This window comes from Dreissena polymorpha, chromosome 14 (assembly GCF_020536995.1).
Source record: "Dreissena polymorpha isolate Duluth1 chromosome 14, UMN_Dpol_1.0, whole genome shotgun sequence".
Taxonomy (NCBI): domain Eukaryota; kingdom Metazoa; phylum Mollusca; class Bivalvia; order Myida; family Dreissenidae; genus Dreissena; species Dreissena polymorpha.
In genome coordinates this window covers 16,814,073-16,841,125 of record NC_068368.1, presented here as the reverse complement: position 1 = coordinate 16,841,125, position 27,053 = coordinate 16,814,073, and the positions used below count along the sequence as shown (strand labels likewise).

Sequence of the window (27,053 nt, the reverse complement as noted above, 5' to 3'; positions counted from 1 at the left end):
AAAGATTATTTCTTTATATTTATAAATGTATTTAATTAAGTAATACATTGACTTCTAAGATCAATTCATAACTTATATTAAGAAAATTATAAAATGGTCAGAAATATATATGGATTGTTGAGCAATTGACAATCATTTCAACAATTCATGATCAGTCACGATTCACAAATGGAACAATGAATCATTAGTTATTAAAAAGCAGCATATACGATAGTTAAGAATATTGCACTTCATTAATTTCAACACCTTCTCTTGGATACAAAGTTTGAGTTTACCGTGCAGTATCATATATTGACTTTCCTTGAAATAATTCTGTTCATGGAAGTTGTGTTTTTAAAATCAATAATATATTTTTAAACTGGTTTTAACACTACAAAAAAGACATGAAATTAACATGTCATCCAAAATATTTTCATCCGGATATATGGTCACTTTCGACATATTTAAATAAAACCCGACTTTTTTCAGTTTATAAGAAAAACATTCATAACACATGTTCTTACTTCAATGCCTTTGTAAGCAGTCACCATCTGACCTAAAATGGCACTAAATGACAGGGTTTTATCTCATGTTTACAAGATGTTGATGTTGTTGTTGGTCACAGCCAAACGGCCGCAGTAATCTCCAATGGTAAACGTCATATGTTCAGTTTTGTGACCCCCGGGGCCGGGTCAAATTTGAGCCCAGGGGAATAATTTGAACAAATTTGGTAGAGGACTATTAGATATCACTACATACCAAATTTAGTAGCCCTAGGCTCTATAATTAAGAACAAGAAGATTTTTAAAGTTTGCACAAAATAGGCCTTATTTAAGCATATGTTCATTTTTGTGACCCCTGGGGCAAGGTCAAATTTGTTCCTAGGGGCATAATTTGACCAAACTAAGTAGAGAAATATTAGATGTCACTACCTACCGAATTTGGTAGAAATAGGCCCAATGGTTATGGACAAGAAGATTTTTATAGTTTGCACAAAATGGGCCCCATATAAGCATATGTTCAATTTTGTGACCCCTGGGGAACGGTCAAATTTGGTCCCAGGGGGTTAATTTGAACAAACTTGGTAGAGGACTATAAGATGTCATTACATACCAAATTTGGTAGCCCTATGCCATACAGTTATGGACAAGAAGATTTTTAAAGTTTGCACAAAATAGGCCTTATATAAGCAAATTTTCGATTTTTTGACCCCCCCGGGCAGGGTCAAATTTGACCCCAGGGGCATAATTTGAACAAACTTGGTAGAGGACTATTGAATGTCACTACATACCAAATTTGGTAGTTCTAGGCCCAATGGTTATGGATGAGAAGATTTTTAAAGTTTGCACAAAATAGGCCTTATATAAGCAAATTTTCAATTTTTTGACCCCCCGGGGCAGGGTCAAATGTGACCCCAGGGGCATAATTTGAACAAACTTGGTAGAGGACTATAAGATGTCACTACATAGAAAATTTGGTAGCCCTTGGCCCAATGGTTATGGACAAGAAGATTTTTAAAGTTTTCACAAAATAGGCCTTATATAAGCAAATGTTCAATTTTTTGACCCCCCGGGGAAGGGTCAAATTTGACCCCAGGGGCATAATTTGAACAAACTTGATAGAGGACTATAAGATGTCACTACATACAAAATTTGGTAGCCCTAGGCCCAATGGTTATGGACAAGAAGATGTATAAAGTTTGCACAAAATAGGCCTTATATAAGCAAATTTTCAATTTTTTAACCCCCCGGGGCAGGGTCAAATTTGATCCCAGGGGCATAATTTGAACAAACTTGGTAGAGGACTATAAGATGTCACTACATAGCAAATTTGGTAGCCCTAGGCCCAATGGTTATGGACAAGAAGATTTTTAAAGTTTGCACAAAATAGGCCTTATATAAGCAAATTTTCAATTTTTTAACCCCCCGGGGCAGGGTCAAATTTGACCCCAGGGGCATAATTTGAACAAACTTGGTAGAGGACTATAAGATGTCACTACATGGCAAATTTGGTAGACCAAGGCCCAATGGTTATGGACAAGAAGATTTTTAAAGTTTGCACAAAATAGGCCTTATATAAGCAAATTTTCAATTTTTTAACCTCATGGGGCAGGGTCAAATTTGACCCCAGGGGAATAATTTGAACAAACTTGGTAGAGGACAATAAGATGTCACTACATACCAAATTTGGTAGCCCTATGCCATACGGTTATGGACAAGAAGATTTTTAAAGTTTGCACAAATAGGCCTTATATAAGCAAATTTTCAATGTTTTGACCCCCCGGGGCAGGGTAAAATTTAACCCCAGCGGCATAATTTGAACAAACTTGGTAGAGGACTATAAGATGTCACTACATAGCAAATTTAGTAGCCATAGGTCCAATGGTTACGGACAAGAAGATCTTTAAAGTTTGCACAAAATAGGCCTTATATAAGCAAATTTTCAATTTTTTGACCCCCCGGGCAGGGTCAAATTTGATCCCAGGGGCATAATTTGAACAAACTTGGTAGAGGACTATAAGATGTCAATACATACCAAATTTGGTAGCCCTAGGCCTAATGGTTATGGACAAGAAGATTTATAAAGTTTGCACGAAATAGGCCTTATATAAGCACATTTTCAACTTTTTGATCCCCCGGGGCAGGGTCAAATTTGACCCCAGGGGCATAATTTGAACAAATTTGAAAGAGGTTCACCACAGGAACATTCCTGAGAAATTTCATCAGATTTGGACTAGTAGTTAGGAGAAGAAGATGTTTAAAGAAAAAGTTAACGCACGCATGCACGCACACACACACGACAGACACAGGACCATGACATAAGCCCCGCTGGCCTTTGGCCAGTGGAGCTAAAAATTAGGGAGAAGGGGGTCGGGATGGGGTTGGGGGTGGTGGGTTGAGAGGGGGGTATAGTGTGGAGGTGTGGTCATTTTTTAGATGATCTTTCAAAAATAAATATAAAAAAACAAAAGATGTGTTTGACAGAAACACAATGCCCCCTTCTGCGCCGCTTTGAAACCATATATTTGACCTTTGACCTTGAAGATGACCTTGACCTTTCATCACTCAAAATGTGAAGCTCCATGAGATACACATGCATGCCAAACATCAAGTTGCTATCTGAAGCGACATAGAAGTTATGAGCATTTTTCGAAACCTAAATGCAAAGTGTGACGGAAAGACAGACAGACGGACAGACGGTCCGGGTCCGATCACTATATGCCCTCCTTTGGGGGCATAATAAAAAATTCGAGGGGGGGGGGGATTCTGGGGTTGGGCGTGGGGGATGGTTTGGGTGCAGTCAATTGTGCTATGTAAGGTAAGGGTTGTTTTGTCAAAGTATAAATCAAATCTGATCATAAATAAAGAAGTTAAAGCAATTTTAGCAAAATTTAATAATTTGACCTTGAGAGTCAATGTCATTCAAAGGTCAATGTCAATTTCAACTTGCCAGGTACAGTACCCTCATGATAGAATGAAAGTGTTTTAAGTTTGAAAGCAATAGCCATGATACTTTAGATGTAAAGTGGATATAAACGCACAATTTAACCAAATATTCAAAGTTACTAAGTAAAAAAAGGGTTATAATTCCGTCAAAACGCCAACCAGAGTTATGCAACTTGTCTTGTACAGTCCTCTTATGATAGTTAGTGAGTGTTGCAAGGATGAAACCAATAGCTTTGATACTTTAGGAACAAGAAACCGTCAGAGACGGGTGATGCTCCCCAAGCTGTTTTTTTGTCACAATATTGCAATATATATTCAGATAAAAGGAAACGTCTTGAGGGGCATAACTTTGGACAAAATAATACGATGGATGGTTTAGCAACTTAAAAATTTCAAAGGGCCATAACTCTCTAAATAAATCATCAAACCTCAAGGTACATGTAGTTAAGCTTCCCATAAAGCTTCATTGAATTCCAGTCAGTAGTTGGGGAGAAATAGCCCGGACAAGAATTGCACTATATGTACAATGGAAAATTTCAAAGGGCCATAACTCTGTGAAAAATCATCCGACGAGAACTGGCTGATAATATGCACATCTCCATTTGGTGGTGAAGATTCCCATAAAGTATCATTGAATTCCGGTCATTAGTTGCTGAGAAATAGCCCGGACAAAAATTGCACTATATGTACAGTTAATGGACAATTTCAAAGGGCCATAACTCTGTGAAAAATCATCCGACCAGAACCGGCTGATAATATGCACATCTCCTTTTGATAGTGGAGCTTCCATTAAAGTTTCATTGAATGCTGGTCATTAGTTGCTGAGAAATAGCCCGGACAAGAATTGCATTATATGTACAGTTAATGGAAAATTTCAAACGTCAATAACTCTGTAAAAAAATCATCCGACCAGAACCCGCTGATAATATGCACATCTCCTCTTGGTAGTGAAGCTTCCCATAAAGTTTCATAAAATTCTGGTCATTGGTTGCTGAGAAATAGCCCGGACAAAAATTATGCACGGACGGACGGACAGACGCACGGACAGACGAAGCGGCGACTTTATGCTCCCCCCAAAATAAATGTTGGAGGAGCATAAAAATCATCCGACCATAACCGGCTGATAATATGCACATCTCCTGTTGGTAGTGAAGCTTCCCATAAAGTTTCATTGAATTCCCGTAATAAGTTGCTGAGAAATAGCTCGGACAAGAATTGCACTATATGTACAATGGAAAATTTCAAAGGGCCATAACTCTGTGAAAAATCATCCGACGAGAACCAGCTGATAATATGCACATCTCCTCTTGGTAAAGAAGCTTCCCATAAAGTTTCATTGAATTCCGGTCATTAGTTGCTGAGAAATAGCCAGGACAAGAATTGCAGTTTATGTACAGTTAATGGAAAATTTCAAAGGGCCATAACTCTGTGAAAAATCATCCGACCAGAACCGGCTGATAATATGCACATGTCCTCTTGGTAGTTAAGCTTCCCATAAAGTTTCATTGAATTCCGGTCATTAGTTGCTGAGAAATAGCCCGGACAAGAATTGCAGTACATGTACAGTTAATGGAAACTTTCAAAGGGCCATAACTCTGTGAAAAATCATCCGACTAAAACCGGATGATAAAATGCACATCTCCTTTTGGTAGTGAAGCTTCCCACAAAGTTTCATTGAATTCCAGTCATTAGTTGCTGAGAAATAGCCCGGACAAGAATTGCACTATATGTACAGTTCATGGAAAATTTCAAAGGGCCATAACTCTGTGAAAAATCATCCGACCAGAACCCACTGATAATATAGAGGATATTTGTTGGATTCGGTGGATTATCGATTTTAATTCACGAGTGATCATAGAAAATAATATTTTCACGAGTGGCGCAGCCACGAGTGAAAATATATATTTTCTATGATCACGAGTGAATTAAAATCGATAATCCATCGAATCCAACAAATTTTCTTTTTATTTTATGCTTTATTTCACAGTTTATATACATTGTTAAAGAGTTTAACTAAAGAATTTCGTTGGGAACATGACGTCATTTCGTCAAAAAAATGACGTCATTTAACATAAACAGTGAAAATTATCGATAATTTTCACTGATAATTTTCATTGTTTGAAACAGTGGAATTATCAGTTTTAATTCACTGATATTTCTCTATAAACCACCGGAAAGCATAAAATAAATGCACATCTCCTCTTGGTAGTGAAGCTTCCCATAAGGTTATATTGAATTCCGGTCATTAGTTGCTGAGAAATAGCCCGGACAAAAAGTATGTACGGACGGAGAGACAGACGCACACACACACGCACACACACACGCACGGACAGACTAAGCGGCTACTATATGCTCCCCACAAAATAAATTTTGGGGCAGCATGATAAAATGGACCTAAACACAAAACTTTACCAAACTTTCAATTTTCTAAGTATAAAAAGGGCACATAATTCAGTCAAAATGCAAGCCAGAGTTATCTTACTTTGCCTGTCCAGTCCCCTCATGATAGTAAGTGTACCAAGTTTGAATGCAATAGCTTTGACACTTAATGAGAAAAGTGGACCTAAACACAAAACTAAACCTAAACACAAAACTAAACACACACCCTCAGGTGATGACAATAGCTCTTTTTTTTTCAAAAAATAGATGTGTTTTACAAATTTTAAATATTTGATACTTCTACCATTTAAACCACTGAAAGCATTATAAAACATAGAATTCAACAGAAACCACTTCATACAAATATTAAAGCTAGGAGTATTATTTCGAGGAATGTAATTCCCTACTTACAATTTCTTTATCATTACACTTCTCGCATGCACACTGGAAGTAGTACTGCTTTCCCAAAGCCTCCTGTCTGTCTTCTAAGGGAGACATCTGGTTAATGTAGGTTATAAACACCTGCAATTATCTTCCTTTTAGTTCAAAATAAGGTGTACATATTGAAATTGAAATCATCATAAATTTTTGTTTGTATCATTTGCTTTTGCATTAAAAAATATGTACTTTAATAGAAATCGATAGTTAATCAACTATAAATAGGCATTGACATTCACTCTACACAAATATATACATCATATACAAATTATATGTCCCACAAGATGTTTAAGAGTAATAAATAAGAATAAGTTTCTAATGGTACATTAACTAGCAACTTTGACTGATGTTTTTAGCACAAAATATCAATGAAACAAGTCATCGTTACATAAACTGTAAAAACGATCAGTTTGAAAAAGAATGGTTAAGTACTTAAGTATCAATGTGGTCATTTTCCATGAGGTTGTATCCAAATACTTATTAAATAAGAAAAGAACAAAACCACTTCAAATGGGGTAAATCTGACCCCAGGGTCAAAATTTGAACATTTTTGGTAGAGATCCACTAGACAATAGTTCATGCCAAATATCTAAGTTCAAGCCAATGGTGTTTCAGTTTTGAAGATGTTCAATCCTCATGTACATACAGAAATTCAATAACAAAAAATGTCAAGAAACAAGAAACCGTCGGAGACGGGTGATGCTCCCCAAAGGTTTTTTTTGTCACAATATTGCACTATATATTCAGATAAAAGGAAACATCTTGAGGGGCATAACTTTGGACAAAATAATACGATGGATGGTTTAGCAACTTTACAATTTCAAAGGGCCATAACTCTCAAATAAATCATATAACCAGAACCCACAAATACGTGACGTAGGAACAAAATGAAATGACGTGCATAATGTCCATATTGCCATCTATCCATGTTTCAAGTTTCATGAAAAAATATTAAGAACTTTTAAAGTTATCGCAGGATCCAGAAACCACCATTTTCAGCAGTATTTCTAGTCTATTTGTTGCCATAGCAACCAGAATTTTTGACGTAGGAACAAAATGAATTGACGTGCATAATGTCCATATTGCCATCTATCCATGTTTCAAGTTTCATGAAAAAATATTAAGAACTTTTAAAGTTATCGCAGGATCCAAAAAAGTGTGACTGACAGACAGACAGACAGACAGACAGACAGACAGTCAGAGCGCAAACCATTAGTCCCCTCCGGTGAAACTGGTAGGGGACAATAACCCCAAGGGCCATAATTTGAATAATCTTGGTAGAAGACTTCTACACAATGTTGCATGCAATATATATTCATGTGTTTTCAGGGAAGAATATGTTTTTACTATAAAACATAAAGAACAAGGGACAAAATTGTCACAAAACCAGGTTTTCAATGTGAAAAAAAAAGTCAGATAAAGGAAGACAACTAAAACTGAACTGATTTAATCAATTGTTTATAATTAACCCCTTTGTATCAAAATTAATATATTTTTAGTCGTGGTGACCTTGATCTTGGAATTATTGACACAATTCTTTCGTGCCACACACCGTCCCATGATGGTGAACAAATGTGCCAAATGATTTTAAAATCTCACAATGAATGACATAGTTATGGCCCGAAAAAGCTCATTTATGGCCTTTTTTGACCTTTGAACTCAATGTGTGACCTTGACCTTGGAGATATCAACGTAATTCTTTCGCGCGACACACTGTCTAATGATGGTGAACAAATGTGCCAAATGATTTTAAAATCTGACAATGAACAACAAAGTTATGGCCCGGACAAGCTCATTTATAGCCATTTTTGACCTTTGAACTCAAATTGTGACCTTGACCTTCGAGATATCGACATAATTCTTTCGCGCAACACACCGTCTAATGATGGTGAACAAATGTGCCAAATGATTTTAAAATCTCACAATGAACGACAAGGTTATGGCCCGGACAAGCTTGTTCGGCCCGCCAGCCCGCCAGTCCGTCCGCCCGCCGACATTCACCAATCTAATAACCAGTTTTTTTCTTCGGAAAACCTGGTTAAAAATCCCATAATCCTCCGGACAGGGCCAATTTTTACTTGAGGGTCATTCTTTGATCATTGTGGTAGAGGTCTACCATATGATGGTTCTAGCCCTTGAGTTTCCCTAATAGATTTTTGAAGTTTTTACTAGTACAATACATTTTTGGAAAATCAATGACTCACATGAGTGGGGATGATTTTGACCTCAGGGCTATCATTTGAACAAACCTTCAAACAATGAGTCATAAAACGTAACTAAACTCAGCTAGCTCTTGCCAATTTGGAGGAAAAGTTCCTTCTTTCAGTTACATTTTTTTATAGTTGTGAATTGAATGGCAATCTTTTAACAACTTTACAAGAGATTTATGCCCAGTTCAAGCCACTTTGGCCCATTGGTTCAGAAAGAGATCTCTTTGGAGTCAAACTGTTGATGACACATGACAATTGACGTTGGATATGCATTTTCCACTAAAGATATATTTCAAACTTCATCATAGCTTTTGTAACTTTTGTAAAATAATTTGGTAGAAGTGCAGGGCCAAAGTCCCTACATTATGCAGCCTCAAACGCTGAAGAACTTGTAAACTTGGTAAAGCACACATACCCTTGCACTGGTCACATCTGGAATGCCTCAGGCCCAGACAGACCTTATAAACTTGGAAATACCATATACACATACTTTGTCATGGGTCCCATCTGGAATGTCCCTCACTGCTTTGACTAACAGCTTCACACCGTGATATGTTGCAACGGCATTCGGTCGACAGCTGTGATTGAGCTTGCTGGAACTGGAGCGTTTGTAAATGTGAAGAATCGAGCTGCCTTCTATGAAAACTGAGCTTAATGCAAATGTGTGCGTAATGTGTTTTCCTAGATAAGCGACTACACTTTCTGCTTTGAGGTACTATTATTCATTATCCCCCGCCATAGGCAGAGGGATATTGTTTTGGCGTTGTCCGTCCGTCCTTCCGTCCGTCCGGAGTCATATCTTGGAAGTGCTTTGGCGGATTTCATTGAAACTTGGTATGAGTATATATATGGATAAGAGAATGATGCATGCCAAATGGCATTGTACACCATCTGTTAATAACGGAGTTATGGCCCTTTGTATCTTGAAAAGATGCTTTTTTTGTGTGTCCAGAGCCATATCTTGGAAGTGCTTTGGCGGATTTCATTGAAACTTGGTATTGGTATGTATATCAATAAGAGGATGATGCACGCCAAATGGCATTGTACACTATCTGTTAATAACGGAGTTATGGCCCTTTGTATCTTGAAAAAATGCTTTTTTGAGTGTCAAATATAACACTTTTGTATCCAGAAGCATATTGGCGGGGATATCAATTCAACGAATTTGCTTGTTATTGTTTTTCTTACCAAAGTCCAGTCCAGGCAGAAAGTATCCTCATTGATTAGCCTGTGTGGACTTCTCAATTTGTTATAAGGCTTGTTTCAATCTTTGATAACAAGTCATCTGTCAAAAGTGAGAAGTCATCATGAATATGTGCGAATGTGCATGATCAGATAATTGATCATTAATCTTAAAAGTGATTCTTAATCTGTTATATACAAATTGGTGGTGATCCTTAAAGAGTGTTTGAAATAGCAGCTTATATGCACTGTAGGTTGAATGATGTAATAATATCAATTGAATTATTAATTGTATTTATTTATTTCAACAGCATTTCATTCATATAAGGTGACAAATAAACCTAATCAAACTTTTCTTGGAAAAGTAGGTTTAACCCTTTACCACTTAGATGAGCATTTTTACCCATGTTTAGTCCCTCAGAAAAATAAATTTAATTTTAGACCTTTATTACTCAATTCAAGTTTTAAATGCTTCATTTCCAAATCTTAGATACTGATGAGCAGCAAACAGCATAAAACCTGAACAGACTGCGAGTTACTCACAGGCTGTTCTGGTTTTATGCTGGTTGCAAAAGCAATTTTCACTTGGCTTCTTATGGGGGAAAGGGTGAACAGTTCTAAGTACATATACTTTGCCAATAGCTGACAAATGCTCAAGTCAATCCGAAGAAGTGGCAAACTTGGCAGAAAAGAAAATTTCAATGACCAATCATCACATTAGTTCAGTGACCAAATTTGGAATTTACCCCGTAATCCTGGGATTTGTAGTCCTTTTAGTGTTGATTAAAAACATGCTTGTTCTTTCAACACTAATGGTGCTTAGGATATATGAGTTTTCTTATTTGATTGAGGGTCCGTATTAATTTGCACAGCTGATTATATATAAAATCCTTAATGAATATGCTAGGTACACCACAAAAGTACCACATTAATGCATATATATTATAATAATTAATGCACCTGAGATATATCCCATGACCGAGGTCTCTCAGTCCACCATCATATATTGTGTAGCTGTTGATAACAATCTGCAATGATAATGATCATATTCTGTATCACATTTTAAAGTCATATTCGACCATATATTACCAGGGCCCAGCTGTTAAAACAAGCAAACCAAAGGTCCTAGATTGCACACCTGAGTACAGAAGTTAAAAAAGTTTCTTAAGAATCTTTAGATGTTTATTCTGCAAAAAGTCAAAAACCAAGATGAGAGAAATTGTGGCTCCATATTATACCCTTTTCAAATACAGGCAGAAGAATCTGCAGTAAAATTGTTGACACAATCTGGTGTGCTATCGAGGCAAATGTTGAAGATTGTACTTAGATAAGCTTAACATTGGCAATTGAGTGATTACATACAACCAGGGTTATTTTCTTTCATACTGATTTGATAATCATCTGTGAATTTATCAGTCCATAATCACCAGAAAGTATTTCTTTGTTCTGTAGAACTACAACTTCATGGCCGCAAGCTATAATTTTACACTTGGTCAATAATAACCATGTTTAATTTTCTAACATGCATAGATTAAATAATTCGGTAAATTTTGCTATTTTTCCAAAATTAAGTCAGTGATTGATTGTTCTAAATATTTAAGCCTTTATTTGGAAGAGTATGCAGTAAATAGAAATGTGTAGTCCTAACTTAAACCACGGTGAACTGTTGAAGCAACTATTAAAAAGTAACGCCAGGACCATAATGGCCCAAAAGTGCACAGCTGAGTTAAAGGTACACCAATTGCAGAGAATGACCAAGTTTTTAACTCCAACTAAACCTGAGTCAAACATGGCTTTTGTATTGTCAGGATGAACAATCTCACGATGTTTCATGAATATTTAATCATAATTATAGCTTCTAGAGTGACAAAAAGTTTTTTCTTAAATGTGACCATATTTGAAATTTGAACACATATGACCCAGATTTAAACTTGGCCTTCATATTGTCATGATAAACCTTCTAATGACGTTCCATCAAGATCAAGTAATAAATAATTTGATGAGACAAGCTCATATGAACTTGCCTTCAAATCCCAAATAACCATCAAACCAATTTGCATGTTTGTAGGGGAGGCGTTCTCTTAATGTCATGCAGAAATTAAAGGTCTACGGACCAATCTACGGACCTACGTACTGATCTACTACCCAACAGGTGCTAAAATATTCTCCCCTAGTTTTTGGAATTGGGCATATTTATCATACACTTGTATCCTTAAAATGTTTAACAATAATTTGTGTTCAAGTAACTTTTTAATGAAAATTATCTCAGAAATTCCTGAAATAAATATCTATGTTTTTATTTGGACAACAAAAATGACTATTGATTGTAGACATCCAGATTTTTTGCAATAAATTAATGTTTTACATTAATAATAAAAAATGTTGATACCTTTGTGCCGGCAGAAGCACATGTACACAAGCTTCCTTTAAAGAGGCTCAAGAATTGTCATGATTGTTATTTACTTACTTGCTTTGATAAATTTCAAAATAATTAATTCCAAATTGTAGTTTAGTACTTTAAGTTCTAAAAGGACCTTCCTGCCTGTACCTTTCCATACAGTTTGAGAAGCCCGTGCAAGTCAGGTAATGTGACGGTTTTCCCTGCATACTCGGACAGTGTGTAAGCGACCTTTGTAAACTGCGCACTTCGATCTGGGTCAGCTTTGATTTCATCCGTGTCTGAAAAATCGACAATTGACAATCCCAAATTTAACAGTTACTTGACAGAATATGATTGCAATATCATCAATGGAAAATGGCTTAAACAAAAGCAAACATATTTTGAATATATGACTGCAAAAATTAAAAAATTATTGATGTACTCAAGATTGTCAAAGTAGAGGGCAAATCATTTGACACCGGATTAATATATGCAGAAATATGTAATAACTATGTTATATAAAAAATTAAAAAGAGGAAAAAATACGCCATTGTTTATGTAGAATAATACAAGTTGCACACTTTTGCTAAGAAGAGACTTTCCTGAAACAAAAAATATCATAAAAGCGGAAAATGTCATCCCTGATTAGCCTATGTGGACTGCACAAGCTAACCTATGAGCATAATTTACGCACATGATTAAAAACCCCTTTTTCACAGAGCAAGGCTTATATATATATACTCCACGTTAATGGTACATAAATATTTGCAGTGAAGTTTTAACTAACATAAAACAACACAACTTACTATCTAATGATTTCAAACAAGTTTCTTCACATAATTATAGCAAAATGAACATCATAATTGTGTTCAAATTTGTTTTTAAATTTCAAACCGAGAAATAATTCTACCCGTACAGTCATAAATATTAAAACATAAATAATAATAGAATTCTGCCACTAATACCAATTGAGGGATCAAACAGAAACACACAATAAAAAGGGCTGTGTAAAACATGCATGTCCCCCATATGGGCTGTCAATTGTAGTGGCAGCCATTGTGTGAATACGTTTTTTGGAACTGTGACCTTGACCTTTGATCTAGTGACCTGAAAATCAATAGGGGTCATCTGCGAGTCATGATCAATATACCTATGAAGTTTCATGATCCTAGGCGTAAGCTTTCTTGAGTCATCATCCAGAAACCATTTTACTGTGTCAAGTCACCGTGACCTTTGACCTAGTGACCTGAAAGTCAATAGGGGTCATCTGGGAGTCATGATCAATGTACCTATGAAGTTTCATGATCCTAGGCATAAGCGTTCTTGAGTTATCATGCGGAAACAATTTTTCTAAGTTGAGTCACCGTGACCTTGACCTTTGACCTAGTGACCTGAAAATCAATAGGGGTCATCTGCGAGTCATGATCAATGTGCCTATAAATTTTCATGATCCTAGGCATAAGCGTTCTTGAGTTATCATCCAGAAAACATTTTACTATTTCGGGTCACCGTGACCTTGACCTTTGACCTAGTGACCTGAAAATCAATAGGGGTCATCTGCGAGTCATGATCAATGTACCTATGAAGTTTCATGATCCTAGGCATAAGCGTTCTTGAGTTATCATCCGGAAACCATTTTACTGTTTCGGGTCACCGTGACCTTGACCTTTGACCTAGTGACCTGAGAATCAATAGGGGTCATCTGCGAGTCATGCTCAATGTACCTATGAAGTTTTATGATCCTAGGCATAAGCGTTCTTGAGTTATCATCCGGAAATTATTTTACAAATTCGGGTCACCGTGACCTTGACCTTTGACCTCAAAATCAATAGGGGTTATCTGCGAGTCATGCTCAATGTACCTATGAAGTTTCATGATCCTAGGCCTAAGCGTTCTTGAGTTATCATCCGGAAACTATCTGGTGGACGGACGGACATACAGACAGTTAGACATGTGCATAATTAAACAAGAGCACCGCCTTGCGGGTGCAGACCGCTCATCTATTTTTCTTTTTAAATGTGAAGGGACCTATCTCAATTTCAATCACAAAGGAGGGAAGGGTGGAGTGGAGAGGGGTGTATATTGTGGGTGTGTGGTCATTTATTACATTATCTTCCAAAAATGCAAAAAAAATGCAAAAAAAAAATATTTTTTTTGGGGGGGGTGGGGAATCTTGGGTGGGATGGTTGGACGATATTTAAAAAAAAAATAAAAAAAAATAAATATTTGTGTTTTTTAACCATGTTTAAAAAAAAAAATTGGGGGGGGGTTGGGGGGGGGGGGTACAGTGTGAGGGTGTGGTGGTCATTTATTAGATGATCTTAATAAAAAAACAAGATGTGTTTGTGAAACACAATGTCCCCCTATATGATGTTTGACCTTGTAGGATGACCTTGACCTTGACCCTTCACCACTTAAAACGTGCAGCTCCATGAGATACACATGCATTTCAAATATAAAATTTCTATCTTCAATATTGCAGAAGTGACATTACATGAGCAATTTTGACCCATATATTTGACCTTGAAGGATGGCCTTGACCTTGACCTTTCACCACTAAAAATGTGCAGCTCCATAAGATACACATGCATGCCAAATAACAAGTTGCTATCTTCAATATTGCAAAAGTATTCATAAAATTAGCGATTTGGGCCACATATATTTGACCTCTGACCTTGAAGGATGACCTTGACTTTGACCTTTCACCACTAAAAATGTGTAGCTCCATGAGATACACATGCATGCCAAATATCAAGTTGCTATCTTCAATATTGCAAAAGTACTCATAAAATGAGCGATTTTGGCCACATATATTTGACATCTGACCTTGAAGGATGACCTTGACTTTGACCTTTCAACACTCAAATTGTGCAGCTCCATGAGATACACATGCATGCCAAATATCAAGTTGCTATCTTGAATATTGAAATACTGCAAAAGTGTACATTAAATGAGCGATTTTGACCCATATATTTGACCTTTGACCTTGAAGGATGACCTTGACCTTTCACCACTCAAAATGTGCAGCTCCATGAGATACATATGCATGCCAAATATCAAGTTCCTATCTTCAATATTGCAAAAGTTATTGCAAATGTTAAAGTTGGCGCAAACCAACCAACCAACAGACCAACAGACATGGCAAAAACAATATGTCCCCCACTACTATAGTGGGGGACATAAAAATATTTTTTTTTTGGGGGGGGGGATTCGATTCGGGGGGCGTGGGGGATGGTTTGGGTGGAGTCTATTATGGTATGTCAGGTAAGAGTTGTTTTGTAAAAGTATCAATCAAATCTAATCATAAATAAAGAAGTCATGGCAATTTTAGCAAAATTTAATAATTTGACCTTGAGAGTCAAGGTCATTCAAAGGTCAAGGTAAAATTCAACTTGCCAGGTACAGTACCCTCATGATATCATTTAAGTATTTGAAGTTTGAAAGCAATAGCCTTGATACTTTAGAAGTAAAGTGGATCTAAACACAAAATTTAACCATATATTCAAAGTTACTAAGTCGAAAAAGGGCCATAATTCCATAAAAAATGACAACCAGAGTTATGCAACTTGTCCTTTACTGTCCCCTTATGATAGTTTGCGAGTGTTCCAAGTATGAAAGCAATATCTATGATACTCTAGGGGTAAAGTGGACCAACACACAAAACTTTACCAAATTTTCAATTTTCTAGGTATAAAGGGCCCATTATTCCGTCAAAATGCCAGTCAGAGTAACATAACTTTGCCTGCACAGTCCCCTTATGATAGTTAGTAAGTGTTGCAATTATGAAAGCAATAGCTTTGATACTTTATGAATAAAGTGGACCTAAACACAAAACTTAACCAAATTTTCAATTTTCTAAGTATAAAAAGGGCACATAATTCTGTCAAAATGCCAGTCAGAGTTACATAACTTTGCCTGCACAGTCCCCTTATGATAGTTAGTAAGTGTTGCAAGTATGAAAGCAATAGCTTTGATACTTAAGGAATAAAGTGGACCTAAACACGAAACTTAACCAAAATTTTCAATTTTCTAAGTATAAAAAGGGCACATAATTCTCAAAATGCACGCCAGAGTTATCTAACTTTGCCTGCCCAGTCCCCTCATGATGGTAAGTAAGAGTACCAAGTTTGAATGCAATAGCATTGATCCTTATGAGAAAAGTGGACCTAAACGCAAAACTTAACCGGACGCCGACGCCATCGCAGACGCGGACGCCAAGGTGATGACAATAGCTCATAATTTTTTTTCAAAAAAATAGATGAGCTAAAAACCATATATTACGAGACATCAAATCTTCGACAGTTCTCGACCACGGATTGTTCATGGGAAGATTGAGGTTCAGGCTGATGACCAATCGCAACAGAAATCTCACAGAATCCATCGGAATCTTAGGAGCAATAGCCTTCAGACATTTGCACTCCAGCTTGTGAACTGTCCAATCTTGTTTCTTGCAAAAAAGAGAAAACACGGTCACATAGAGACTAAAATAACTTGTACACACAATGAGACAAAATAATTTCTATTTTGTGTAAATTTTCATAACACTGATGGTAAGAAGTTTTAGTGACAAATCTGTAAACAGTATCAAGGAAATTAGCCCCTGAACTAGTTACCCTTATCTCAGTCTCCGCCAAACTAGTCAAATTTTTACAGGACAGTAGGTCCTGTAAACTGGGAAAAAATACAGGACCTCCTCTTTTTTTACAGGACCTACCAACTACATAAATATATTAATAAAATAACACGAAAAGCGGCCATCCATGGTACTTGTTTAGTTTGATGAAACATGTTCTGAAAACTATTGAACACATTTATCATTACAATTGCACTATGTACAAAAAGATTTATCGTGTAAGTACCTATTATCGAACAGAACCTGATATCGGACGGTTTGTTTTGGTTCTATATGCGCATGCGCAAAAGTGCGCATGACGTCACATCCATAAACAAATGGTCAATTATGAAGTCCGTGACCTACTTGTCCACTAAGCTTGCAATAAATGCGCCGAAAACAGGTAAAAGAAATGCATTTATTGTTATTTACACGGTTTTATGTGTTTTTTGCTATTACTTTTTGAATGCATTTATCAAAACGTGCATTTACACACCAAAAAGCGTATTTCCATTTGCAATTTTGATTGCAGCAGACGTAGATTTTTTCGTCGAGTCCGGGTCACGTGACAGTCATGTGATAGTCATGTGACTTTGTTTTATTATCGCTCTTAGAGCTTCAGCACAGTTCCGAAAAAATAGTCCAGCTTTTCTTTCTTGACATTTGATCATCATAAAGTTAAGTTTGTTTTTCTTTTTCTTTTCAGTCTTAACCTAAGAAGATAATTAAACACAGCGGTCTTTACTCACCAACAGCTCTTCACAATGCATACCTAAAAGTAAAAGACAGTGGCTTGCCAGTAAGAACTGTTGCAAAACAGTATGGTGTTCCCCATACTACACTATGGGACCGTGTGAAAGGGGTTATTGACCCTGAATGCCTCAAACCCGGACCAGCTCCACTCTTCTCTCAGGAAGAAGAGGTCAAACTAGTTGACCATGTCAAGACAATGGCTGCCCTTGGGTATGGTTATACCATCAGTGAAGTTGTAGCAAGTGCTACAAACTATGCAGTGTTCCTTGGTAAGAGGCCAAATGATAAACCTTTGTCTGTGAAATGGTTTAAGGGTTTCCAGCAGCGATGGCCTGAGTTGCGAGTTGTTCGTCCGAGGGCACTGTCCAACTACAGAGCTGAAGCCACATCAGAGGCCAATGTTCATGAATATTTCAACAATTTGATGAGCGTTGTTGAAAAACATGACCTCCACAACAAACCTGAGTGTGTCTATAACATTGACGAAAAAGGTATCCAAACAGAGCATACCCCACCATTCATAATAAGTGGCACATTGAAGGCACCAGCAGTTACTTCGTCAAGGTCCTGCGTTACAACAATAATTGGATGTGGCAACGCATTAGGCACACAGCTTCCACCATTCTTTGTTTTCAAAGGGAAACGCCTGAATGCAGATCTGTTACAAGGGTCTACACAAGGGTCATCAGGTTGTATGTCTGACAGTGGTTGGTCAAATTCAGCTGTGTTTCTACACTACATGGACACCCATTTCCTCAGATATGTGCAAAGAGTGGACAAGTCACAGCCTATCCTTGTTCTGCTTGATGGCCATAAAAGCCACATAAATGTTCCAGTGCTGGATTGGGCAAAGAAGAATAACATTATTCTATTCATCTTACCGGCCCACACAAGCCATGTCCTTCAACCCCTTGATTTGGGTTGTTTTGGACCCCTTCAAAAAATCTATAACTCCATGTGTCACAGATTTATCAGAGAAAATCCCTCTACAAAATCACAAGGTACAATGTTGCTCCTCTTGGATCTGCTGCATACGTAGCAGCATTGTCTGTGGAAAATCTTCGATCTGCCTTCAAGAAATCAGGTGTTTTTCCTGTTGACGAGTCAGCTGTTAGCAAGGAGCATTTTACCACTTCGCTACCATATGTTGCTGAACCATCTGTTCCTGAAATCAACAAAAACATGCATGAAAGAAATCCTGATGTTTTCTTCTATGAAGCAGAAGTTGTCAATAACAAAAAGAAAGAATATAACAATAGAAAGAGAAAGAATAACATTCTTGAATTTACATCTGGCAAAGAAATAACAGATCCGGTAATTGAACAGAAACTAAGGGAAAGAGCTGAAACAACAAATGAACAGAAAAACAAGCAACAAACTGAACAATCCAACAAACATTCGAAGCTTATGCCCATAAAAGAAACAGTTTCACAAACAAGGAACAAACAACTGAAAAAAAAACAATCAACAAAACAACACACTTACCCAGAGCCTGGACCCTCCCATCTGAACACTGATGTTGAATCGTCTGAAGATGAAGATGATGATGAAACTTGTTGTGTATGCAGCCGCTTTCAGCCCAAAGAACTTGCTAACTGCGTATCATTGATATTTGTCAAGTGGGCCAAGTGTGACTTTGATAACTGTAGCCACTGGGTGCACTTGCAGTTTTGCACAGCCACAAATGTTGTCAGGAGAAATGACCCGTTCTATTGTCCTTGCCACAATATTGCAGAGGAATAGACTTGTTTTTTTGTGTTCAAAGCTACATGCTTTTCTAATTTTGTTAATTTTCATGTTTCAATAAAAAATATTCAGTTTCGTGTTTGTTTATATTCACTGGAGTAGTATTTATGAACTGTTCGGTAATAGGTCATGTTTACATCGGCCGCCATTTTGTTTTGTCTGCTAGAGGTGACAATAAACAAGGAATCATTGTTATGAATTCTTGACGGATAATTGCTTGAAAACTTTACAGATAAGTTATTTAATGATTGAACTGTTAGTCATTTGTTAAAACAAATTGTTTTTGTTATTTTAAGTGTTTGCAAATTTAACTTAATTTCTTAGGTGTTCGATAACTGGTTCGTCCACCATAAGGAGCATTTCATTTTCATTTCGAAAATCCACAACACAGTCTGAGTCATACTATGCCCAACTTCCAACTTTCGCAAAATTTTCGTTCGGGCCTTTTTTCTTCATATTTTTTCCACTTCTCTTTCTGATTTCCACCGGGAGTCGCTCCCTCGTAATATCGTAGAAACCTTTTTCAAACATTTTTCAAACTCGGCGGTAGCGTTTGTTGATTCTTGTTACTAAGTCTCAGTGCGCATGTCAGAGAGGAATCTGGTCAATACGGCCTAAACCGACGACGGCCTAGATAATTGATCACCAGCTTTTTTCACGCAGGACATTGACAGTCAAGATCATGACATTGCGAATGAAGATGATCACAATTATTAATTACTATCTCGATTACGTCCATACAAATTGATATTTGTATCATTTAATAATCAGATTTATAATTATCTTAATCAGCGACTAGGCCGTCATGGATTAAGACCGTCTTGACGAGCATTCGTCATATGGTAACGACGCAAAAAAATGGACCAATCAGGTGCATCGCAAAATTCCGTAGAGTAGAGCGTTGGAACGGAAAGACGCGATGGGGAGGTATAAAACCCGGAAATATCCGGAAAACTCGGAAATCTTTTAGGTAAAACCCGGAACCGATATAAATGGTTATAAATGCATTATTATTCGTCCGATATTAATTATAATGGTACCGTTGTAAAGAAGATCCTCTACGGTTTCTAATCATATCAAAATATTTTATGGCAGGGTCGTAGTCGGCCTGTAAATCGCGGACAAAGACGGCCTGTTTTAACGTTTTTTTACACACGCAAATGCCGTAAAGAAAACTCGGAACCGATATAAATGGATATAACTGCATTATTATTCGTCCGATATTAATTATAATGGTACCGTTGTAAAGCAGATCCTCTACAGTTTCTAACCATATCAAAATATTTTATGGCAGGGTCGTAGTCGGCCTGTAAATCGCGGACAAAGTCGGCCTGTTTTAACGTGTTTTTTTTACACACGCAAATGCCGTAAAGAAAAACAGGAACCGATATAAATGGTTAGAAATGCATTATTATTCGTCCGATATTAATTATAATGGTACCGTTGTAAAGAAGATCCTCTACAGTTTCTAACCATGTCAAAATATTTTATGGCAGGGTCGTAGTCGGCCTGTAAATCGCGGACAAAGTCGGCCTGTTTTAACGTTATTTTACACACGCCAATGCCGTAAAGAAAACCCGGAACCGATATAAATGGTTATAAATGCATAATTTTTCGTCCGATATTAATTATAATGGTACCGTTGTAAAGAAGATCCTCTACAGTTTCTAACCATGTCAAATATTTCATGGCAGGGTCGTAGTCGGCCTGTAAATCGCGGACAAAGTCGGCCTGTTTTAACGTTATTTTACACACGCAAATGCCGTAAAGAAAACCCGGAACCGATATAAATGGTTATAAATGCATAATTTTTCGTCCGATATTAATTATAATGGTACCGTTGTAAAGAAGATCCTCTACAGTTTCTAACCATGTCAAATATTTTATGGCAGGGTCGTAGTCGGCCTGTAAATCGCGGACAAAGTCGGCCTGTTTTAAAGGTTTTTTTACACACGCAAATGCCGTAAAGAAAACCCGGAAAAGGTAAAAGGGGTTATAAAAACATTATTATTCGTCCGATATTTATTATAATGGTACCGTTGTAAAGAAGATCCTCCACAGTTTCTAATAATATATAAAATAGTTTATGGCAGGGTCAGAATCGGCCTGTAAATCGCGGACAAAGTCGGCCTGTTTAAACGTTTTTTTTTACACACGCAAATGCCGTAAAGAAAACCCGGAAAAGGTAAAAGGGGTTATAAAAACATTATTATTCATCCGATATTAATGATAATGGTACCGTTGCAAAGAAGGACCTCCACAGTTTCTAATGATGTTAATATATTTTATGGCAGGGACAATGTCAACCTGTAAATCGCGGTAAAAGTTGACCGAAAAATACCGTGTTTTTTTTTACACAGAACAATGTCTTGAGGAAAACACGGAAAAGCTAAAAGGGGTTATAAAAGCATCCTTTTTCCAACCGACCATACATTTTTGGTACCGTTGTTATGGTATTCTTCCACTGTTTCGAAATATGTAAAAAATATTGTGAGAAAGCATAATATGAAATAAGGCGAAGCATCAAAGCGAAAATGGTTATAAATGCATTATTATTCGTCCGATATTAATTATAATGGTACCGTTGTAAAGAGTGTTAGTGTTGTTTGTCGTATTTGTTATCCCGTATGTTATAGGGAGATGAATAATTGCCTTAAATAAAAATAATATCTTCTAGCGAGCGGACCATATAATTGCGAATTACGTTACACGTGAATTCGAATTCAATGCTATATTTAAAACTTGATTTGAATGTAGCTGAATGCATAAAGTGTTATATGTAACGCCATTATATATATAACCAAACGCATTTTGATAAAAAGTTCATATTAAGTTGGTCCAAAAACATTTCATTGAAATCGAAGTCGCTGTACATCAAAGGCTTACCTGATGTACTCAAGAATGTTGTTCAGTCATCCCGAATATTGCAATATTGCAAACGCCCTGATACTTAATTGAAATGAGTATTTCACTGATTTAATCATACACCTAATTATTTCACAAATGTATTCTGGTCGCTGAAATATACACCGTCACTGAGCCTCGTATGTATGATTTACTTTCAGCCAATCAGTGAATTACCCTGAAAAATATTGGAAATCACCCGCTGATTCATGCACACATTGAAAATAATTTCAGCCAATCAGTAAATTAAATTGAGAAATATGGAAATCACCCGCCTAGTCAAACACGCATAATCAAAACTTGATTATTTCAAGTAAAAAATAAGACCAAAAAAAGCAAATGATGGTAAACTTCTCCCATCCGTGTACCATATTAAGGCAACGTAAGATAAATTGGGACTTGTTGTTCAATGTTCAATGATGATTCATAGTAAGAAATCAAAACACATCAATGGAACTGATTGTGACAATTTATTCAAACAGGCAAATCATTTTAAAATCCATATCAAGTCATATACAATTATATCAAATTTTGTTTCCCTAAAATGCTGTCATAAAGAAATCATGTTTGATGTTATGTTCTTTATTGTTGTTTAGGGGATTTTATAGCAAAAGTTTGGCCGAGTTTCCTTGAGAAAGTGGTTCGTGTCAGTAATCTGGGTCTTTAAGATACAAAAATAGCTTCCATTGAAATGCGCATTGTATAAAGCGTGTGTTCGCATCCGTTATAATATATTATAATATTATAATATTTAATATGTTTATCCACAATTATATATTGCACCAAAACCAGTAAGCCGTTATTTCTGAAAAAGGAAACATAAATGTGTACAAACTTTCTTCCAGATGGAACCCCACAGTTTGCACGTTTGATAATTCAGTAGAAATGGCCATTTCTATATGATTTGCCTATAAACATGACTCATTTAAAAAGAAGTGCGTTACCTTAATTTCAAAACGCCTTTATTATTTCAAACTCAATCGATAAAACAGGTAAACAGAAAAACACGCAACCGGATATGAAGCATAACATTTCTATTTACGAAAGAAAAGGTCGCTATACGTAGCGAGTTGCCTCGTTTGCAAAACATGCCAGTGTTATTAGAGTACAAATGCCACGTTTTCAATCAAGTGAAATAAAAACCAGTTTATTACACAAATTTCTAACCGAGAATTCGTTTTTTTAATATATAATATTTTGATAATTTAATATTATGTCAAGGCAATTGGTTATTTGACTTAAGTCATGGTAATATTTCTGGGGTTAAAATATTCATTTATATGTAAATATATTTGGCAACCGCGATTGCCCATTCAAACAAAATCCACGGAAATAATGTATGTGGCGCCGCCAGAAGAACATTAACGTATGATGCTAGAATATATTTTGAGAGGAATGTCAATGCAATCAAAACAAGAAATAATTAACCAAGCCATATGCGAAACAATCTTTGGGCGGAGAATATTTTATAATTCACAAATAGTGTTTTCGCAGGCAAAACCAATTTTACAAAAACAACATCTAATATATCCTCATCCCATCGCTTATGTTGATGCAGTCAATTAGTCGCAAAACCCGTTTTGATCAAATGTCAAATAAATCCTTTCGCAATACGGTACATCAAGTTGTTTATTTGAAAAGTGAACTTGTTTCAAAACTTTAAATGATTGTGCAATGTTGCGGTAAAACTACAAACGCGTTGGCCTTTGAACATACTGGTTATACGTTGCAAAAGATGATATCAGTTAATTAAAATGTTATTTTAAAGTGGTATATTCTCCCATGGACTCATCTGTGTATGAACATTTCTATAAATAAATACTCAATTAATGTGCACGCTTATCGACAAAAGGTGCGATAATCCCTATTTATACCAATTTACCGAAACCTCCACGGCATTTACTATATAAATCAATTTACCGAACTTGTCATTTACCGAAACCTCCATAACCCCACAGAATCACCGAAAAGCACTCAATTTCTTCATATTTACATAAAAGTAAGCTATAAGTGCCGTTTATAATGGATTGAAAACATGTACGTATTAATTAAGTCATTAATGACTTCGTTAAATATTGATTAAAGTTTAAAGATAAAGCACAATAGTATTTTTATTTGCCACCGAAAAGCACTATCGCGCCAGCACAGAAACACCGAAAAGCACTCAATTATTCTATATACACATGAAAGTAAACTATAAGGGCCGATTTTAATGGAGTGAAAAAATGTACATATTTATTTAGTCAATAATGACTTCGTTAAATATTGATTTAAGTTTAAAAATAAAAAAGGCAGTTTTTCTTTTCATTTGCATCAAATTAAAGGTTAAAGTCCGATTGTTTAAAAAAACTGCTATTTTATGAATATATATCAAGCACGTTCACTTAACAATAAAATACGATATTTCTTTATTTAATGTAGAATTTTGCAAAAGAAAAGCGCTTTATACATAACAATGTTTCTTTCTGGTACTTCTTGAGTAAATAAACAAAACAATGTATAGCATATTATATTTGTACATAATTTTTAAAACGACTATGCGCGTCCCATTGAACGTTGAGTTAAGCGAGAGTTGCGAATTAAATTACACATGTTCATTGTTTCATTTTTTTATTTATTTAAATGATTGAAAAATTATGTCAGAAAACCAGCTTTTCGCATTAAATGACCTTTTACATAACGCCATCAGACCCGAATGAATACACGTCATTTATTCCAAGCAGGTAAATAACAAATACTATAATAAAAAACAGGGGAAGTCTACACTGTGTATTAGCAACCTGCTGTGGTGATATTATCAGCTCAATACACAGGAAAATGGTCATGATGGCTACTGTACTGGAAAAATTGGATTTACAGTCAAAATAGCCGATTTCATTTAAGTCTACACTGTGTATTAGCAACTTGCTGTGGTGATCTTATCAGCTCAATACACAGGAACATGGCTACTGTACTGAAAAAATTGGATTTACAGCCAAAATAACTGATTTCATTTATTGCTGAAGTGGTGTGTACTTTAAATTAACAACGAGAATTGATCCACCTCACCGTTGCACATTATATTAAAATAATTAATTTACTGAACTAATTAAAGACGGCGCTAATAAAGTGTGAAGGTGGAAATTAAGAAATAAGATCTATTTTCGCATGACACTGAATACACATGATACATGGATAAAATATAAATAAGACACATTTGAATCTTTCATTTCTCCAAAAAAATAGCACGTAGTCACATATATAAGATAGCTTAAAGACCAATTTACAGGCCGACTCTGACCCTGCCATAAACTATTTTATATATTATTAGAAACTGTGGAGGATCTTCTTTACAAAGGTACCATTATAATTAATATCGGACGAATAATAATGCATTTATAACCATTTATATCGGTTCCGGGTTTTCTTTACGGCATTTGCGTGTAAAAAAAAACGTTACAACAGGCCGACTTTGTCCGCGATTTACAGGCCGACTACGACCCTGCCATAAAATATTTTGACATGGTTAGAAACTGTAGAGGTTAGAAACTGTAGAGGATCTTCTTTACAACGGTACCATTATAATTACTATCGGACGAATAACAATGCATTTATAACCATTTATATCGGTTCCGGGTTTTCTTTACGGCATTTGCGTGTGTAAAAAAAAACGTTAAAACAGGCAGACTTTGTCCGTGATTTACAAGCCGACTACGACCCTGCCATTAAATATTTTGATATGGTTAGAAACTGTAGAGGATCTCCTTTACAACGGTACCATTATAATTAATATCGGACTAATAATAATGCATTTATAACCATTTATATTGGTTCCGGGTTTTACCTAAAAGATTTCCGGGTTTTCCGGACATTTCCGGGTTTTATACCTGCCCGCATTTCCGGGTTTTATACCTGCCCAGACGCGATCGCTATTTATATAACGCGGAAAATTTTCAGAGCCGTAAAAACATAAATAATCAACAATTTCTCTTTTTTTTTTACCGGACAATCGGTCCTGTAAATTAGACCGACAGGCAGGACCTTACAAAATTGTACAGGACATGTCCGTCGGTCCGACCATGTTTGGCGGAGACTGTTATCTGGTTTAAGACAACGAAATGATATACAATTCTAGTCCAATGAAAACACCAATGTTTAGTACTTCTTTCAATCTTACCTGACAAACGCGATTGCAATAATATACCCCACTGCATCCTGTGCATTTTTTTAAGACATCGGGATTACAAAGTCAAAAAGAAACCAGTTGTGAATGACTGTTTTGAATTTTATGATGACCACAGCAGTTATTTTTTTCACCCTTTTGGGAATGAGATCAAGGCCATTTGGATTTGGGGGAAATCACGTTGGTTTGACTAAAATTGTGGAATTGAGTTATTTTATTTGAATATCTATACAATTTAAATTAAAAATGTGTGTTTTTTTTATATAATATTTGCTAAGTATCAACTAATAGAGCTGGGTCAAAATGATGATATGATATTTTGATACATTTTTTTAAATCTTTCCATTTGGAATTTTAGGCACTAATTCTGGAAATATATATAACTTTTGAGATTGTGAATGGGGCCAAATTTTGGCCACACATTTTAAACACAAAAAGCACTGCGCACTATTGACATTGTGCTTGAACAATATACAATTTAAACAAAATAATTGAATGCCATCATAAAAGCCTGCTAATATCATGATATAAGCTAGTAAATTTTTGCCAATTACTTTGATATTAAAATGAAAGATTTTAAAAATGGCAGACCACATAGAGTCAACAAGAGTGCCAAACTGTCATAAGATACGCCCGTTTGAAGGTTTTGGACAACTTGATAACTTTACCATGACCCATATGTGAACTTGACCTACATATCATCTAGACACAACTTCTGACCAAATTTGGTGAAGATCAGATGAAAACTACTTCAATTAGAGAGGGGACGCCATGCTAAATGCTTGAAATGCACTACGTGACCCTGTGACCTATTTTTGACCCGGCATGACCCATATATGAACTTGACCTAGATATTGTCTAG

At 36.1% G+C, this 27,053-nt stretch overlaps 1 protein-coding gene across 5 annotated transcripts in view; it reads right to left on the bottom strand.

Annotated features, from left to right (window-relative positions):
* LOC127858630 (histone-lysine N-methyltransferase SMYD3-like) overlaps nucleotides 1–27,053 on the bottom strand; it is an 82,728-nt gene that overhangs the window by 35,738 nt on the left and 19,937 nt on the right. For 3 of the 5 annotated variants that reach the window (XR_008038993.1, XR_008038991.1, XM_052395844.1), the window contains exons 2-7: nucleotides 26,186–26,249; nucleotides 16,296–16,461; nucleotides 12,183–12,313; nucleotides 10,595–10,662; nucleotides 8,943–9,051; nucleotides 6,216–6,326 (exon numbers count right to left, since the gene is read on the bottom strand). Coding sequence is in view for 1 of the 5 variants with exons in the window: in XM_052395844.1 (XP_052251804.1) it covers nucleotides 6,216–6,326; nucleotides 8,943–9,051; nucleotides 10,595–10,662; nucleotides 12,183–12,313; nucleotides 16,296–16,461; nucleotides 26,186–26,249 (649 nt within the window). In the remaining 4 variants the exon portion in view is untranslated. The remainder of the gene's footprint in view (nucleotides 1–6,215; nucleotides 6,327–8,942; nucleotides 9,052–10,594; nucleotides 10,663–12,182; nucleotides 12,314–16,295; nucleotides 16,462–26,185; nucleotides 26,250–27,053) is intronic. The other 2 variants (XR_008038992.1, XR_008038994.1) reach the window with 2 other exon arrangements.